Source organism: Cricetulus griseus (genome assembly GCF_003668045.3).
Source record: "Cricetulus griseus strain 17A/GY chromosome 1 unlocalized genomic scaffold, alternate assembly CriGri-PICRH-1.0 chr1_0, whole genome shotgun sequence".
Taxonomy (NCBI): domain Eukaryota; kingdom Metazoa; phylum Chordata; class Mammalia; order Rodentia; family Cricetidae; genus Cricetulus; species Cricetulus griseus.
The window spans coordinates 228450440-228468600 of NW_023276806.1; the positions used below are offsets into that span (position 1 = coordinate 228450440).

General features: G+C 42.6%; 2 protein-coding genes and 2 pseudogenes across 2 annotated transcripts; 2 read left to right on the forward strand and 2 right to left on the reverse strand.

Moving 5' to 3' along the window:
- Positions 1–957, reverse strand: LOC100774112 (olfactory receptor 12D3). Its single transcript, XM_027388673.1, has one exon. It carries the CDS (start codon positions 955–957, stop codon positions 1–3), a length of 957 nt encoding a protein of 318 aa, XP_027244474.1.
- An 849-nt stretch (positions 958–1806) lies between these two features.
- Positions 1807–8834, forward strand: LOC100774402 (annotated as a pseudogene).
- Positions 8835–12187: 3353 nt separating this feature from the next.
- Positions 12188–14410, forward strand: LOC103162118 (annotated as a pseudogene).
- A 1757-nt stretch (positions 14411–16167) lies between these two features.
- Positions 16168–17097, reverse strand: LOC100767872 (olfactory receptor 1G1-like). The gene has a single exon (XM_027388663.1). The coding sequence runs from the start codon at positions 17095–17097 to the stop codon at positions 16168–16170; it is 930 nt and encodes a 309-aa protein (XP_027244464.1).
- Between the last annotated feature and the right edge of the window lie 1064 nt (positions 17098–18161).

Below are 18161 nucleotides of genomic sequence, written 5' to 3' on the forward strand. Positions count from 1 at the left end.
TCATGCACATTGGTCTCCTCCATGTAACTGGTGGTCTTTAAACAACTTCCCAAAGAGCTTCTTTAGAGCCAACATCACCTCCTTGTTCCTAAGGGTATATATCAATGGGTTCAGCACCGGGGTGACTGCACTATAGATGATGGCCACCATCCGATCCTCACTCATGGAGGAGGCTGATGCTGCAGTAGGGCGGATGTATGTGAAACCAACAGGTCCATAGAAAAGACAAACCACCATGAAGTGGGAGGTGCAAGTGGAGAGAGCCCTCCTTAGCATTCTGAAAGACAGGTTCTTGAAAAGAAGAAAGGCAATGATGTAGAAATAGGAGAGGAGTGTAAGAAGGAAGGCTCCCATGGATATGCTGCCTGTAACAACAGAAAGAAGCCACTGATTGTCACAGGCCACTTCTAAGAGGGGCTTGACATCACAGAAGAAGTGACTGAGTTTGTGAGAGTGGCAAAAGTTCAACTGAGCAGTCATGACAGAATGCATCAGGGCATAGAAAAAGCTGGTGGTCCAGGCCATAGCTGCCAACAGGAGGCACAGCTGAGGATTCATGATAGCAGTGTAGCGGAGTGGATTGCAGATAGCCACAAAACGGTCAAAGGCCATCACAGCCAGCAAGATGGCCTCCGTGCTTCCCAGAAAGTGGAAGAAGTGTAGCTGGGTGATGCAACCAAGGAAAGATATGGTTCTGTGCCTGAAGAGGAGGTTGATGAGAACCTTGGGAAGAGTCACAGAAGAGTAACAAATATCCAGACAGGAAAGGTTTCCTAGGAAGAAGTACATTGGGGAGTGGAGTCTTCTCTCCAAAGTGATAATCACTAATATCAATCCATTTCCAACCAAATTCAGCAAGTAAATGATTAAAAACATCACAAAAAAGACAGGCTGCAGCTCCTGAACACTGGTTAGACCAAGCAAGAGGAATCCATCCACTGAAGTGGCATTCTCCATTACTAAGGGAAAATATAGGGAAAACAATGTGTTGTATTTTCTGAATTTAAAGTATTACTGCGTAGGGACCAAGTGAAGAACAAGCTGACTCCATAGAGAAACCTAGGGTGAGCTGCTGTGAACAGAATGTTTAGGAGCCATGGCTCATTTACTCACAACAAAGTTAGAGGTCAGTATATATGACAAATTCTGAATCTGTAAAATTGTGTTTGACTAATAAGAGAAGCATGTTAGGACTAAACCAGATATAGATAAGGTCATTTTTTTCTGGATCCGACCATAACCCCACACACAGCATGAGAATCAAGGTTTAGATCTATTGAAAGCACACAGACTAAGGGAGTAATTGTTTATCTCCTGGTTTATTCTGACAATCATACAGACATGGCCTAGTGAGAGTTTCTCCACTTCTCCTGAAACCCAAACACTTGAAAAGGGATTTCTACACCCTCCCTGACCATCCAAATCTTTGGTGAGATAAAAGGAGGATTTTGAGTTTGAGGCTAGCCTGGGCTACAATGTAAGATCATGTTTCAAGAAAGGGAGAGAGAGAGAGAGAGAGAGAGAGAGAGAGAGAGAGAGAGAGAGAGAAGGTGAAAGAAATTGTAGGAAGAGAGACAGGAAGGGGAGCCCACAAAGTTCAAACATCCTGTAAGTAAAGGAAAAGAAGAATAATTTGCATCACAGGATTGCAGCACAGCTGTAGGGCTCTGAGTGTAGCTGAGAAAACCTTCAAATACTAAGAGATTCTAGCAGTATGCCAACACGCCACTTTCAGCCAAGGAAAGTACCCCAGAATGAGGTTTTCTTGAGAGGAGGGGAGCTAGAAGGAAGAAGACAAAGTACAACATGAACACCGAGGGTGAAGCGAATCAGAATCAGAAAATTATAAGAAAGGGGGTCTTAAAAGCTTATTAAATGCTTCAACTTAAGCAACATCACTTAAATCATCCATAGATAAAGGGAGAAATCCAAATAGAAACTATAAAACTCATTGGATAAGTAGGAAAATGAGACATATCAAAATTTTATTATGTAGTGTAAACAGTAATTAGGAAAACAGCCTTAAATTCATATGTAAAAAGGGATAAATATTGAAAAACCACAGCGAAATAATAAACATTAGAGGTGATAAAGATGTTAATTACCATGTCGATCATTATAAAATAACGTACAGACTAAAACATCACATTGGGGCTGGGTGTTGTGGCTCACACATTTAATTGCAGCATTTAAGAGGCAGAGGCAGGTGGGTCTCTGTGAACTCAAGCCTGGCCAGGTCTACATAACAATTTCCATGCTATCCATGTCAACACAGTCAGGCCCTACCTCAAAAATAAATCTCACATCACACTCATGAATATGCGCAATTATGCATTACTAAAAACAAAATAAAAAATTTAAGTATCTAAATTTTCACTTCTTAAAGTTAATGAATAAATAAATGGATGCTAGAAAATTGAAAAAAATAAGCCAGGTTAAAACTGATGAAAATAATAAAAATAACAGGAATTTTTACAATAAAAAATGTACAACAGAGAAAATTCCACATAAAACTTATTTTAAAAGACTATGAAAATGATGAGCTCCACCAGGTATATGTTACCAACTTAAAAGACAGTCTCTTTGCAGATATGATCAATGTTAAGAATATAGAAAATAAGTCTGGCGGTGGTGGAGCATGCCTTTAATCCCAGCACTTGGGAGGCAGAGGCAGGCGGATCTCTGTGAGTTCAAGGCCAGCCTGTTTTACAGAGTGAGTTCCAGCACAGGTTCCAAAGCAATACAGAGAAATCCTGTCTTGAAAAACAAAAACAACAACAACAACAACAAATATCGATCAAATATCAACAAACACAATGTCATGTAAAAAAAAAAAAGAATTTATGGCCATAGTTGTACTGTAGTCCTTCAAAACTTCAGCCTTTCCCTCAGTAAAATGAAAATGTATAATATATTCGCATAAAACCTTGCACATTGATTTTGTTTTGTTTTTTGATACAGGGTTTCTCTGTAAATTTGGAAACTGTCCTGGAACTCTCGTTGAAGACCAGGCTGGCCTTGAACTCGCAGAGATCCGCCTTCCTCTGCCTCCTGAGTGCTGGGATTAAAGGCATGCACCACCAACACCTAGCTCACACATTGATTTTTATAGAATATTCATTTGTAAAAACCAAGAAATCATCCAAAACAATACCTATCATTCTATCTGCCCTCTGTGCACTTACCAGGTTCACTAATAGCTTAATATTACCTATTCAGTGTTCATTGACAAACGTCATGAGATCATATTTATCTTTTATAACAGTTTGTACACACAATTTATCAACACAAGTCCCCTAACTGTGATCCTAAAGTTAAGTCAGAGCACATGAAAACAACACACCAGAACATGAGTGGTTTGTGTCCTGGATTTAGTAAAAGGCTTTAGCAAGGGAGAAACAATTGTTTTGGCATTTTTCTTGTCTGGTATGACCTGTTTAGATTAGTCAGCATCAGAAGCAGTATAGAAATTTCATTACATGATCAGTGAGTCAACACAGACAGCAAGGAGATGCCTGCCACAAACACTTACATAGGAGAAATGTTCTAAATGTAATTGTTGATGATGGGAAATTTCCAGAATCATGAACAGAGCCGAAGGACATACTAACTGAAACACATGGTCAAGGATTTGGGGTGATACAAATGAAACTATGTAAGAAGTATATCCAACTATAGTTCACAAATTATTTTCATTTTTCCTGAAATATAATCATCACCCCTCCACTAAAATACTCCTACAGTGAAATGAAACCTGCTTCTGTGAAGAACACTAACACTGACAGGAACTAAGAGATTTATCCTCTAAGTCTTTGCTCCGTCTTCCCCTTATCTCCTCTCTCATTCTTGCATGCATACACATGCCCACCTCCACCACAAGATCCACTGAAGTCAAACACACTGACATATATTTACAGCATGTCATATGCTTGATCACACAACCTGCCCTGAGATCTGAACACTCGCCCCCACACACACAATCTATAAACAAATTAGGAAAATAAGACTTCCAGATCATGACTTGTATGGTGAACCTACTCAGTTTATGCTGTAATTTTCACAAACTGTATCCAAAGATGCCCACCTACTTACCCTTACTCACCCATTGATGTGGTCTGAACTTCCTTTCATCAGAAAAAAAAAAATGACCCAAACAGCCCGAGTGAAGGCACATTCCCCATAAGACAGGATCACAGGAGGTAGAGGATCAAGAATTCAAAAGAATTTGCTTGGGCTACATAGGGAAAGAGGAGGGGAACAGAAGAAAATTTCTGTCAGTATTACATTTGCCCTTTAGTCTAAGCTGCTATTCATGGATATAAAAACTTATAAATACAGTATTGATCTCAGCAGAATTCACTTTTTATTTTGACAGGGAAAACCAGGATGAACCCTCTCATACTTCCTCATCGGTGTCTTGGGCACTAATGTCTTGGGGTCTTCTCTCCAAGGATTCATTCTGTCCAAATTTCTTTTCCCACGAGTACTAATTTATTATTCCCTTTCTTTTTGTTCTAATCAAAGAGTTTCATTGACATTAAAAAAATTGGTAAAACTCTTTGCCAATTACAACAGAGAAAAGAGTGGTAATAACACCAAGGATAGGAGGCACCACCACATTTCTTGAGAAATCTAACACCCAGTGAAGGCATGAAATATGTGTAATACACTGCAAATTAAAATGATGAGCTTTAAACTGAGCTCCACAGACACTGGTGACCATTTACAATCAAACATGGAAAGCTGAGCAATGGGAGTATTTGGCTAACTTACCTGTGGGTACTGGTGTTCATATAGACACTTGGCAGACATGGCCAGTGGGCCTATTGACGTACTGCAAGCCATCTAATAAATTCATTTGTGACATTACGATTAATATTATCTCTGAGTGTCAGTGGAGCAGTAATATATTTTGAGTCAATTCATCAAACTTCACTAAAACCAACTTCAGATTCATTGGGATTTATGCCAATATTTTTGTTTCAGTACTATCCTTGTTTTCTCTACCTTCCAGAACTGTTTTTCCTGCAGTGCAGCCAAACTTGCCAATTGTGTTAAACAATCTTCATGCAAGTCAGTTTCCTGAACCTTCATTGACTGTAAGGATTCCTGCTGAGATTGCCAGGGCAAAGGGAGGACTTTAGAGCTTGCAGATGTGGAAAGCTCAGGGGCTTCTACTCCTGATGACCAAAAGGTTTGACTGTAAGACCTCTTTGAAGGTTTCCCACCAGAGCACCAATGAACATGCTAGAGGAACAGAATGGTCTCCTTTCCAGTGTGTTTACTGATCAGAGTGCAGACCTCCCATCTTAAAATGATCCTCTGCAAAGTTGAAGACTGAGCCCATCAAATCAACAAGGTTTCCCTTTCCCTGTTAGCCAAAGCCATGCTTAGGACTTTCTCCCTTAAACATTTTATTTGTCTGGTGCATGATGTTAGAGACGTCAGAGTTCTGCTCTCTTTCTCCTGTATATCTCTCTGTCTCTCTCTGTTTCTGTGTCTCCCTCTGCTTTCCCCTCCCTCTTTATCTCACATAACCCACTGTGGTATTTGTAGGCTTTCTTTTGGGGCTGCCAAATAAGATTCAGAGACTCATTCTTAGTTACAAATGCTGGGCCTTAACTCACGCCTGGCCCCAGCCAGCTTCTCTAACCTAAATTAACCTGTTTCTCTTCATCAATATTTTGCCTTGGGACTTTTTACCTTTCTTATCTTCCGTATGTGTTACTTTTGGCTTCTTCCATGTCCGGCCGGTATCTTCCTCTCTTTGTTCTTCTTTTCTTCTCTCCTCCCAAGCCTAGATTCCTCCTATTTATTCTCTCTTCCTGCCAGTCCCACCTATCCCTTTTCTGCCTAGCTATTGGCAGTTCAGCTCTTTATTAGACCAATCAAGTGCCTAAGGCAGGCAACACATCTTTACATAATTAGACAAATGCAACATGAACAAATGTAACATATCTTTGCCTACTTAAACAAATATTCTACAACAGGTATTGAACTCCCTGTGTCACTGGAGACAACCTTGAACTTCTTCCAAGGCCCCTATCTCTATCTCCTGAGATTGGTTTCAGGTGTGACCTCCAAGTGTGGCCTTAACAGTTTCAACTTCAATAATTATTGGTAGACCAGACTCATATAAGTTTTCTTTGGAGTTTGCCAGAGGACTCACGATTTATCACCAGCCCTCACATCAAAATTCACAGGCTCTGTGGCTCCAATTCCAGGAGATCCAATGCCGTAGGCACTCATGTGGTACACAGAAAATATATCTGTATCTGTATCTGTATGTATGTAAGACATCGGTACATATAAAACAGCAAAAAAAAAAAAAAAAAAAAAAAAACTCTGTTTTAGTTTTTTGTTGGCTGTTTTTTTGTTTTGTTTTGAACAACCTACAGAGATCCTGAAAAATTCAAAGGGCCTCAGGAAACAAGAAGTACTCAGTGCAGAAAAATGGCCAGGACAGATATCACGTTTGACTCTGTTGGAAAGACAGTTGGGTCAAAGCATTGAAGAGTCCCCCATTTCCTCAGAGGTTTCATTTCTTCATAACTCAACCTTTGTCGTGCATTTTTACCTGGACACTGATGACACTTCCCAGTTCTCAGTGCAATTGGGTGGTGGGTACCTAGAGAATCCAATCTGCTTTACCACAATTCCGGGATTCAAAATGATGCCCGCGATACCCAGGAAGGATGGCAACTTCAGACCACGGGGCCCTCCCTCCAACTGGTGCTGATAAGTTCAGGAGTCAGGAGGGAAACAACCTCTGAGGGGAGAGGCAACTGCATTGTAGGGGGTAGGCCCTCCCTCTCCCTTCTCCACAGGGACCCTGAGCTCTGCACCCTGCCACCCCCACCCCTGCACCCTGGCTAAGCTGCCCCGGGGTTCCCCGAGGAGGTTTGTGATCTCATCCTGCGCCACCCCCAGGCTCACAATCTCTGAGCTATTTCCACACCGCTGTGTCATGGGCAGGCCCTGGGGAGCCCCAGTACATCTTTGTAGGCTATGTGGAGGATATGCAGTTCCAATGCTGTGATAGCAAAGAGGAGATTTGGAGAATGGAGCCACGGGCGCCCTGAGTGGAGCAGGAAGGACAGGAGGATTGGGAGGAGCTGAAACACAAAGTGAAAAACATTGCACAAGGGGCCAGAGCGAACTTGTGGACTCTGCTCCACTACTACAACCACAGTGAAGACGGTGAGTAACCCTAGGCCTGGGTTGGAGGTCACAATTCCTACACGTCCCCACAGACAAGCCCGACTCGCCCCGGGGTTCCAGGTTCGAGGTATGGGGGTAGACTTCAGAGCCCTCAGAAACTCTGAACTCGGTTTCACTTTCAATTTAAATCCAGGCTGACAGCTCTGTTGTTGCCAGGCTCTCACACCCTGCTGTGGATGGTGGGCTGCAATGTGGGGTCCAACATGCACCTTCTTGGCGCATACTATCAGTAAGCCTACGATGGCAAGGATTACATTCCCTGAACGAGGACTTGAGCTCCTGGATTGCGCAGACATGGTGGCACAGGTCACAAGGCACAAGTTGGAGTCTGATGGTGCAGCCGAGTATTTCAGGGCCTACCTGGAAGGAGCTGCTCCACAGATTCCTGCGGAGCCAGAAGGAGACTCTGTAGCATGGAATACTTGCATCAGGAGGGGGAAGAGTGCTCCTGACCTTTCCTGATCCCACATCAGAGAGTAACTCTCCCCAGGGCTCACCCTTCTTTCAGAACAGTTGAATCTGTTCCAGGATGGAAGAAGGAAACGTCTCTGAAATAAGCAACCAAGTAATTCCATTCAACCTGCAGCCCACTGTGAACCATGTGCTCTCCCAGCCCTGGTTCTCTGCCCACCCCAGTGTCTTTGGAGGACAAACTCCACCGATGCTGAGTCTCTCAGCCCAACCCAATCAGGAGCAGAAGTGGGAAATCTGGGGTCTCCTATTTGGTACTGTCTCACCTTCTAGTTAGGGTTTCTACTGCTACAAGGAAACACCATAACCAAAAGCAAGAGGCTGAGGAAAGGGTTTATTTGTCTTACACTTCCAGTACTGTTTATCATCAAAGGAAGTCAGGACAGGAAGCCAAACAGGGCAGGAACCTGGAGGCAGGAGCTGGTGGAGAAGCCATGGAGGGGTGCTGCTTACTGGCTTGCTCCTCTTGGCTTGCTCAGCCTGTTTTCTTACAGAACTCAGGACCTCCTGCCCAGGGATGACACTACCTACAATGGGTTGGGTTCTCCTCCATCAATCACCAATTAAGAAAGTAATCTATAGGCTTGTAGAGACATTTTCTTACCCAAGGTTCCCTCCTCTCAGGTGACTTTAGCTTGTATCAAGTTGACATAAAACCATCCAGCATACTCACCCTAACTCTAGAACATTCTAAGAAATAGATTATGCTAAATACCTGAATCTAGGCCCCCATATAGTGCTTGTAACCTTTCTTCACCATAACTCTGTCCATTCCAAGGATGCTCACATGAGCCCCCAATAAGTAACACTCCACACCCCTGCCACCAAAATGGAAAATGCTTGATCTTTGCAACCCTTTCCCCCTTTACCCACCAAAGGCACATGTAGCCTGTCACCCTAGACCTGAAGATGACATCACCCTGAGGTGCTGGGCCCTTGGCTTCTACCCTGCTGAGATCACTCTGACCTGGCAGGGGGATGGGGAGGACTGGACTCGGAATATGGAGCTTGTGGAGACAAGGCCATCAGGAGATGGGACCTTCCAGAAGTGGGCATCTGTGGTGGTGCCTTCTGGAGAGAAGCAGAGATACACATGCCATGTGCAGCATGAGGGACTGTCTGAGCCCATCACCATGAGATGAGGGGTAAGGAGGGGTAAGGGCAACAGTCTCCTGGGAACTGTGGTCATTACTGCTGTGGTGTGCAAGAGAAGGGGCAGAGGTAGGAAAAGGGGTAGCCCTAATCTTCTTTCACACCTGGAGACTCCAGGTCTTAGAGTTTTCTATGCCTCCTCTCTGGGAAGGCCTTTGGCCCACCGTCTCAAATGACACAATTCTTGGATTTATTTTGTCATTGTATTTTATTGTCTGTCTATGAGTGTATGATGTGGGTGCTTATGTGTCTGTAGCTATTCAGTGCAGTGTATGTGTGCAAGCCAGAGGTGTACTGTGTGTCTTCCTCTACCCTTTCTGTCTTTTCCAAGACGGGACCTCACCAATTTGGTTAGAAGAGCTAGTGAGTAAACTCCAGGGATTCCCCTATTTCTGCCTCCCTAGGACTGAGATTACAGATGTGACCTAACTACATGTAGACTCAAAATACACAAGTTTAAACAACTTATATCTAAATTCAGAATATTTAAAACTCAAAAGATCAAAATCCCAAAATTACAATCCTGGGAAAATATTTTTAAAGACATTCACTTACGTTTTTAAAGAGGCATTTCCTTAAGGTACATAAAAGTGTGACAGAACAGAGTCCACTTTATCCCATAAAATAGGTAATAGCATACATTTTTACATGCACAAGCTCTCAGATACACTAATGGAAGTCACACAGATGTAACATTTTGAGCAACACAGACTAGAAGGCAGCACCACAAGTAAGTGCTCACCTTGCCTAACTCTCTGTGTTGACAATCTACTGAAAAGCACATGAGAAATAGAGGGCATATTCTTTATCCAGGGTCAAAAGTCAGAGCAGAAGGTCCTTGTTGAGAACAGATCCTCTGGAAGGCTTTATTGCTCTTCCTTCATCTCTCACCATGTCTCCACCTCCTTCCCTGGGTCTGCGGTCCTAGGTCTAGTAGCTTCCCTTGGGTTACAAATAAGACCCTACTGCCTTCCTGGTCTCTCATCCACTGTTTTCCTTCCACAGGTGAAAGAAGCATCAGTTATGTCAGGCTGCCAGGAAGAATGGTGGGATATGGTCCCCAATATGGGGTAAAATAGACAGGAGCCTATGGGGAGCACAACCAGTCCATAACTCCTCCTTTATCCACATCTCCTGTGGGCTCTGATCAAGTCCCATTTGTTCTGCCCTAGGCAGGAACAGTGCTTAAAGGCTCTGATGCTTCTGTCACCATTTAGAAAGGTAAGATCTTTGGGGGACTAACCTGTGACATGTGGTGGGAAAGGGGATAGACTCCTGAGTTATGAAGACTCCAAGGACTGGGACATTTTTAGTTGAGCTCTTCAGAGTGTCACCATTCTCAGAGAGTAGCCTGAATTTCTTCCTATTTTCTTCTAAAGTATGAAAGTGCTGCTTTGTGTGGCTCTGAGTCTTGTAAGATGTGCTCACATCTTTCCTTCTGTACTGTGACTCCAAGAGTCCCCCAATTTCTCTTTCTGCCATTGGCACCTCACTCTGTCTCATGACAGTACAATATGATGAAGTGAGCAGCTGACACCAATTCTGAGGACTGATTCTCTTCCCCATATCTGTGTCTCATCCCCAGCCTCACCTGTGTTTACCACAGGCATGGCTGGGACTTCTTCTTCCTGGTGGAACTTTAAGTTTCTCTGAGCTGTGGCTTCTTCACTACTGAAAATAAGGATGTAGATAAAACAAACAAACAAACAAACAAAAAACTTCTGGATATAAGGTGTGGGTTTTTTTGGTTCATTAAGAGAGGAGGATTTGCAAATTTGACAGGAAATAAACCTGAAAACTTCCAAAAGCCCATGTGTTTAATGTACTGAGTCTGTCATGGGTAGGCAGAAGGCTGGAGAGAATGGTGTGGCTGGATTTTGTTAGTGCTGCACCTGTGGGCTTGGATACAGTCATCTCCTCTACCCTTGAGCATTAATGAAGCCACCTAGGGAGTGACTAAGATGAGAAAGGGAACAAGGACTGAGTCCTGGGGCTCTGGTACTAGAAATCTCAATAGAACTTGGTTGTTGTGTGTACAGAGCTTTTATATTGGTAGCTGTCTAAAATACGGAGGTGAGTTATGACTTTCATGGATTTTTTTTTTACTTTAGTAATTTTAATGTTTCAGGATTTCACCATGCCCCCTTTCCTCCATGGGAATGATAATGTAAATTCTATGCCATTGTATAAGAATATAATTGGCCTTTGGATTTTGATTTTGCAGAGGGTTCCAAAGAAGAGATTGCCTTGAGTCTCAGAAGAGACTTCTGACTTGGGAATTTTAAACTATGTCAAGACTGTGAAAGACTATGGGGACTTTTGAAATTGGACGAAAAACATTTTGCATATGAATGGAATTGTGATGATTTGAGTAAGAATGGCCCCCCAGAGGTTCAAATATTTGGTCCCCCAATGGTGGAACTGTTTGAAAAGGATTAAGAGGTGTGGCCTTGGAGCTTGGCCTAGTGTTTGGCTGTGGATCTCTGAATCTGGTTCCATCAATTACTTGATGAAGGTTTTATGATGATAGTTAGGGTATTCGTCAATCTGATTACAAGGGAATGCCAGTTCTGGCATCCTGTCTACTATTGTTAGGAGTCTTAGGTGCAGTCATCCTTGTGGATTCTTGGGAATTACTCTAGCACCAGGTTTCTCCCTAACCCCATAGTGGCTCTGTCTATAAGATCTCTCTTTCATCTCTCTTCCACTCCATCCCTCCATCCCTGACCATCCCATTCCCTCATATTCTCATGCCCCCTCCCCTCCCCCTTACCATCTCCCCTTACCCTCAGTTTGCCCAGGAGATCTCATCTATTTCTCCTTCCCAGGGTGATCCATGCTTCCCTCTTAGGGTCTTCCTTGTTAGATAGCTTTTCTGGAGCCATAGTCTGGTTATCCTTTGCTTTACATCTAATAATCCATTTATGAGTGAATACATACCATGTTTGTCTTTCTAAGTGAGTAGGGCTGGAGAAATGGCTCAGCAGTTAAGAATACTGACTGCTCTTCTAGAGGAGCTAGTTTTGATTACCATGCAGCAGCTCACAACCATCTGTAACTCCAGCTGCAGGGGATCAAAGCCCTCTTCTAATCTCCACAGGCACTAGGCATGCAAATGATACACAGACATACACACGGGCAAAAAAAAACCTCTTGTACATAAAATGAAATGAAAAAGATTAAGGAAGAAAGAACAGGGATAGGTACAAGATAAGTTAAGCCACCCTCATTTTGCACACTCTGCATTATTTTGTAGCCCTATCAATTATGGGATTGTAATGGAAAACAGGGAGATATACTAAAATTTCTCCAGTTACTATCAAGTAGAAAACTCAGTGACTCCATGGAAAGTGTCTCCACAGGAAACCAAACTGTGACTGAGTTTATGTCCCTTGGTTTCCATGAAGTCCTTCCTGTTTTATGTGTCATTATCATCGATGCCTCCGTCATCACAGGGAACATGCTCATTGTAGTGGTGGTGGTCAGTTCCCAGAGGCTTCACACACCTATGTCTTTTTTTTCTGGTGAATCTGTCCTTCTCTGAGATCCATTAGCCCTCCACAGTGGTGCCCAAAATGTTGGAGGGGTTCCTGCAGAAGGCCACCTTATTTGTGACTGACTGCTTATTCCAGTTCTTCATCTTTGGCTCTCTGGCTACAGATGAGTGTTTTTTTCTGACTGTGATGGCATATGATCACTACCTAGCAATCTGCCACCCCCTGGGATTTGTGCTTATGGTATGGCTGTCTGGCTTCATGGTAGATGGACTAGTTGTTGCTATGATGACCCAGCTGAGGTTCTGTGGTCCCAACGAAGTTGAATCATTTTCACTGTGATTTCTCACCTTTGATGGTTCTGCCTCACTCAGATACTGAAGTGGCCCAGGTAACTACATTTGTTTTCTATGTTGTCTTCCTGATATCCTCTTTGGGTTGGTTCTGCTCTCCTGTGCTCAGATTGTAGTGACTGTGCTGTGTTGTAGAATAATCTTTTTGTACCCTGTGAAGATGTATCTCTGCCAAGGCACCTTCTGATTGGTTTAATAAAGAGCTGAACAGACAATAGCCAGGCAGAAGAGTATAGGCAGAACTTCCGGGGGGGGGGGAATTTGGGAAAAAAATCTGGTGCAAGGGATTTGCCAGTGAGACTTGGAGGAAGTCAGACATACACTGTGTTGAGGAAAGGTAACAAGCCACGTGGCAGAATGTACACTAATATAAATGGGTTAATTTAAGTTGTAAGAGCTGATTAGGAACAATCCTAGGTTAAGGCCAAGCTTTCATACTTAATAAGAAGTCTCTTGCCAACCCCAGAGAAGCTAGGAAACAAGGAGGAATCTAAGAGAGACATACGTGGATCTCCTGGAGAAGGGGAAAGGGACAAGACCTCCTGAGTAAATTGAGAGCATGGGGAGAGGGGGAAGGGAGGTAGGAGAAAGAGGAGGGGAGAAGAGAAGTGGGGAGGAGACCATGAGTGAGCAAGAAGGTTGAGTTGGGGGAAGAACAGAGAAGGAGAGCAAGAAAAGAGATACCTTAATAGAGGGAGCCATTATGGGCTTAACAAGAAATCTGGCACTACAGAAATCTCCAGGAATCCTGGTGGATAACCCTAACTAAAAATATAAGCAATAGTGGAGAGGCTACCTTAAATGAGCTTCCCCTATAATGAAATTGATGACTATCTTAAATGCCATCATAGAGCCTCCTCCAGTAGCTGATGGAAGCAGAAACACAGATTCACAGCTAAGCACTGAGCCAACCTCCTGGAATCCAGTTGTAGAGAGGAAGGAGGGATGAGCAAAGGGGTCAAGACCGTGCTGGGGAATCCCACTGAAACACCTGACTTGAGCAAGTGGAAACTCACAGACCCCAGACTGACAGCTGGGGAACCAGCATAAGACAGAACCAGGTTCCCTGAACATGGGTGTCATTTGGGGAGCTTGGGCAGTCTATAGTGCCTCGGGCAGTGGAACCAGTATTTATTCCTTGTGCACGAATGGGCTTTGGGAGCCCAATCCCTATGGAGGGATACTCTCTCAGCTTAGATACATGGTGGAGGGCCTAGGTCCTGCCCGGAATGATGGGACAGACTTTGATGATCCCCCATGGGAGGCCTCAGCCTCTCTGAAGAGTGGATGGGGGGGTGGGATGGGGGATTGGTGCAGGGAATGAGAGGACTGGAGGGGAGAGGGAACTGGGGTTGGTATGTAAAATAAGATTGTTTTTAATTTAAATAAATTTTTTTAAAAAAAATGAGGTCTCTGTGTCATTTGGGAGCTGGTGGTCCAAAGAAATCTGACTATAGTACTGAGAGTTCCCTCTGGGGCCAGAAGAACAAAGGCTTTCTCCACCTGCTCCTCTCACCTGGCTGTTGTGTCCACATTCTGTGGAACACTCATGGTATTGTACATTGCGCCCTCTGCTGTCCATTCTCAGCTCCTCTGCAAAGCTGTTGCCCTGCTCTACGAAGTGGTCAAACCCATCTTCAACTTTGTCATCTTGAGGAACCAGGAGGTGCGCCTCAGGCACTAAGAAGGTTTCTCTACTGCAAAAGAACTGAAATGTGACCTAAGGAGGGGAGTGAAGATTTTCTATTGGATTTTCAGGGTCTTGATTGAAAAATCTCCTACAATGGGCTGGGGATGAGTACTTTGTTCTTTCCCAGAATTTCCCTTTAGGTCTTCTGAATTATGCCCAAAGGAAAGATAACAGTTCAATACAGTTTAAAAGATTATGTAAACTGCTATGAGTTGTTTATTGAATACACAATAGTGCACTGATTCAGTCATTACTCAGGGGGTGGGAGGTAGGTCGGGGGTGAGGGAGGAGGGGTGGAGGGGAGGGGAGGAGAGGGAGAAGGGATTGATATGTAAAACAAGCTTGTTCCTAATTTGAACTAATAAAAAATAAAAAAAACCATCCCAATACAAATATAAGAATTACATTTTTGGATCTACTGCAAAGCATGGAAACTATGGTTAATTTTGATACAACAAATTGTTAGCAGTAGATTTTAAGTGTCTTGTTATAAAATGAAATAATACAAATTTGATATGTTTATTAGATGCTTTATTTTATTAATCCTTAATGATTAATAAAATCATCAAAACATCACATTTTATTCCCAAAATATATAAGCACTATTTCATTTAATGAAACTTAAAAAATAAATTCTTAACAATATAACATTAAAAAAATAAAATAAAATAAAAATCAGTCATTACTCAGAGCAGACATGTACTAAATTGTTACTCTATAGTCTGTTGCTGTATGCAACACCGCTACTGATGATCAGTGAAAAGAAAATTATAGAAACAAAAAACCAATAAAGAAACAAGTCTAGCACAATGCTCATTTATATTATTATAGTATGACATTTGAAGAGTTCTTTCCTATTGTGTGTATTTGGGTTTGACCACGCGGTCTTGATGATGGGAATTTGCAATTTGCTTTCCCACAAAATGCTATATCTTAAGTAACTTTTTGCATACCTACACATGTACATACAACAATAAATATAAATTATCTTAAAAGGAATTCTGTGATATAGTCTCCAATAAAAGAGAATAAAGTGATAGCCCTTTTTATCCTGCTTCTACTGGCCTAAGTTATTGTCAGCCTCACCAACTCCCTGACCTCTTACTTGTAATTTAAGTCCCATGAACTCTACAACTCCCTTTGACATGATTTTTCAGTGGCATCTAGTTTCAGCTGGAGGAAGGATGTTAGAGAAAGATAGGAATATTTAAATTTGCTTGATTTTCAGAACAAGAGAGACCATAAGCCCTAAAAGGATATCAGGGATCTATTGTTACTAAACCATTATTGTTAATAACAATTATCAAGGGCTTGTAGTGACTGCAATGGATAGTCACACTTCAGGAAAATTAATGTAAGAAAACAAAGACTAGCAAAAACAACATAGTGTTATTTCCAACAGATCATTGTATTAGTTGCTTTACTTGCTGCTGGGACAAAATACCCAACAGAAGCAATTTAGGGACAAAATTTTCTTTTTATTCATGGTTTGAAGAATACAGTACATCAGGATGAGGAAGGCCTGGCAGCAGGAGGCTGGGGTGGCAGGTCACATCATGTCTGTGGTCAACAAGCAAAGATAGATGAATATTCAGGATGAGTCTTCTCACAGACATGCCCAGATATGTGGGTTCTAGGTTATTCCAAATCCAGTCAAATTAACACTGCAGATTAGCCATAGCAATCATATAACTCTCCCATGAGTGAGCAATAGTGTTAACTGACTCACTTTGAGTATATGGTAGTGATGTGTGTGTAGGGGGGTAATCCTTCCCAAGTTATGATCTTAGTCCCGAGAGTTCTTCACATTCAGGATCTTTCTCAATGAACTCTTAACGTCCTTATTTCTCAGACTATAAATGAAGGGGTTCAGAGTGGGAGTTACGAGGGTATACATGACAGCAGCTACCACCTCCCCAGATGAGTGATAACTAGATGGGGGCTTCAAGTATGTGGCAAAAACTGTACTGTAGAAGAGGAGGACCATCGAGAGGTGGGAACTGCATGTGGTTAGGGCTTTCCTTTTCCCCTGTGCTGATGGAACCCTGGCCACAGCATAGAAAATACAACTGTAAGAGCTTACGATGCAGAGAAGTGCACTGAGTCCTAAAACCCCAGCCAAAGCTATCATCAGTATCTCATTGAGGAGGGTACTGGAGCAGGAAACCCTGAAGAGAGGGCCAAAATCACAAAAAAAATGAGGAATCTCTTGGTTGTTATGAAATGATAACTGGGAGAGCAATAAGGTATGGACCAGAGACACACAATGAGCTACTCCCCACGACCCACTGGCCAGAACCCCACATCTGCAAGAAGTCATCAGAAGTTGGTAGTGCAGTGGGTGGCAGATAGCAGCATAGCGGTCAATAGCCATGACTGCCAGAAGTAAGTTATCCATGTCCGCAAAAACAGCAAAGAAGTACAACTGAGTCAGACATGCAGAGAATGAGATCGATCCATTTCCAGTCCACAAAGCCTCCAGCATTTTGGGAGTCGTGGTAGTAATGAAACAAAAATCCACAAGGGAGAGCTGACCGAGGAAGAAGTACATAGGGGTGTGGAGGTTGACATCAGCACCAATAGCTAATAGAAGTATAAGGTTCCCTAGGAAGCCCAGCAAGTAGAGAGCTAGGAAGATGCAAAAGAGAGGCTGCCATTTTTCTCCATCTCTGGACAGTCCTAAGAGGATAAAGCCAGGAGCCTGACTGCAGTTCATCCCGAGTCTTGTGTTTCAAGAAGAAATTGGTGTGAAGACAATTCACTCACTGCAGGCAAGACTGGGCATCAACCCAGACCCTATCCCTTGGCAATGGGTCTCCCTCACAGCACCAATTGAGCAATGGAGACTATAATAGTAAAGGGAGGGAACAAGACTTGGAGTTCATTAAAAATGGCTCCCTAGGAAGACATAAAAACAATTTGTTGGTGGGCATAAGCTTCCTGGAATTCTTTAGGTGAAAGCTGTGCTGCTTAACTTTGTGTTACATGATAGAATAACTACTTACCTGTCAATATTTTTGGCTATGATTCCTTTGAAGGCAGAAGGTTGCATTTTAGCACTTAGCTTAGTGCTTTGCACACAGTGGGATTTCAATAAATCTATATCCACAGTGTCATCACTCTTGTTGCAGCTCCAGCTGACTGAGAGTACTGCCGTTTTCCTGAGTAATTTTTATCAAATGTGTTGTTCACAGTGCTGCCAAGACATTTCCTTCAAAAAAAACAAAACAAAACAAAAGCATATAACTTATTTGCCAACAAGCAGTTATCTGTGTAACTGTACTTTTTATGAGAATCTATAAGGCTTTGTATGACTTCTACAGCTCTAAGTAGTTTTTATTTGAGGATGTCTTATCAACTCTATCATGCCTCACTGTCCACATTCAATGTGATATCAGCAACAGTCACAACTCTCAGTACCAATTTTCTGTCTTGGTCAGTTTCTATTGCTAGCATAATGTTACAAATTAAGTAATAAAAAAGATTTATTTTGAATCATAGGTCAAGTAAGATAGAAGAACCCATTTTGGTGGAGTCTGAGACAGTGGAGAGCAACACACAGCAAGATGTGGGAAGTGTGTGTGTGTGTGTGTGTGTGTGTGTGTGTTCTGGTAGCTCTTCTTAAACCACTAGTGTCTAATCATGGTCTGTTTACCTAATCCAAAAGACAACCAAAAGTTCTATCACAGTCCAACTTAGTTTCCACCATCTCAGTACCTCACTGAGCTTTTATATGACTCTATATACTCTCAAACCATAGGGTTCATTCTTATGAACTCA

Excerpts from the sequence above, each read along its gene's own strand:
- LOC100767872 (XM_027388663.1), bottom strand. The coding sequence starts at position 17,097 with ATGAACTGCAGTCAGGCTCCTGGCTTTATCCTCTTAGGACTGTCCAGA.
- LOC100774112 (XM_027388673.1), bottom strand. The coding sequence starts at position 957 with ATGGAGAATGCCACTTCAGTGGATGGATTCCTCTTGCTTGGTCTAACC.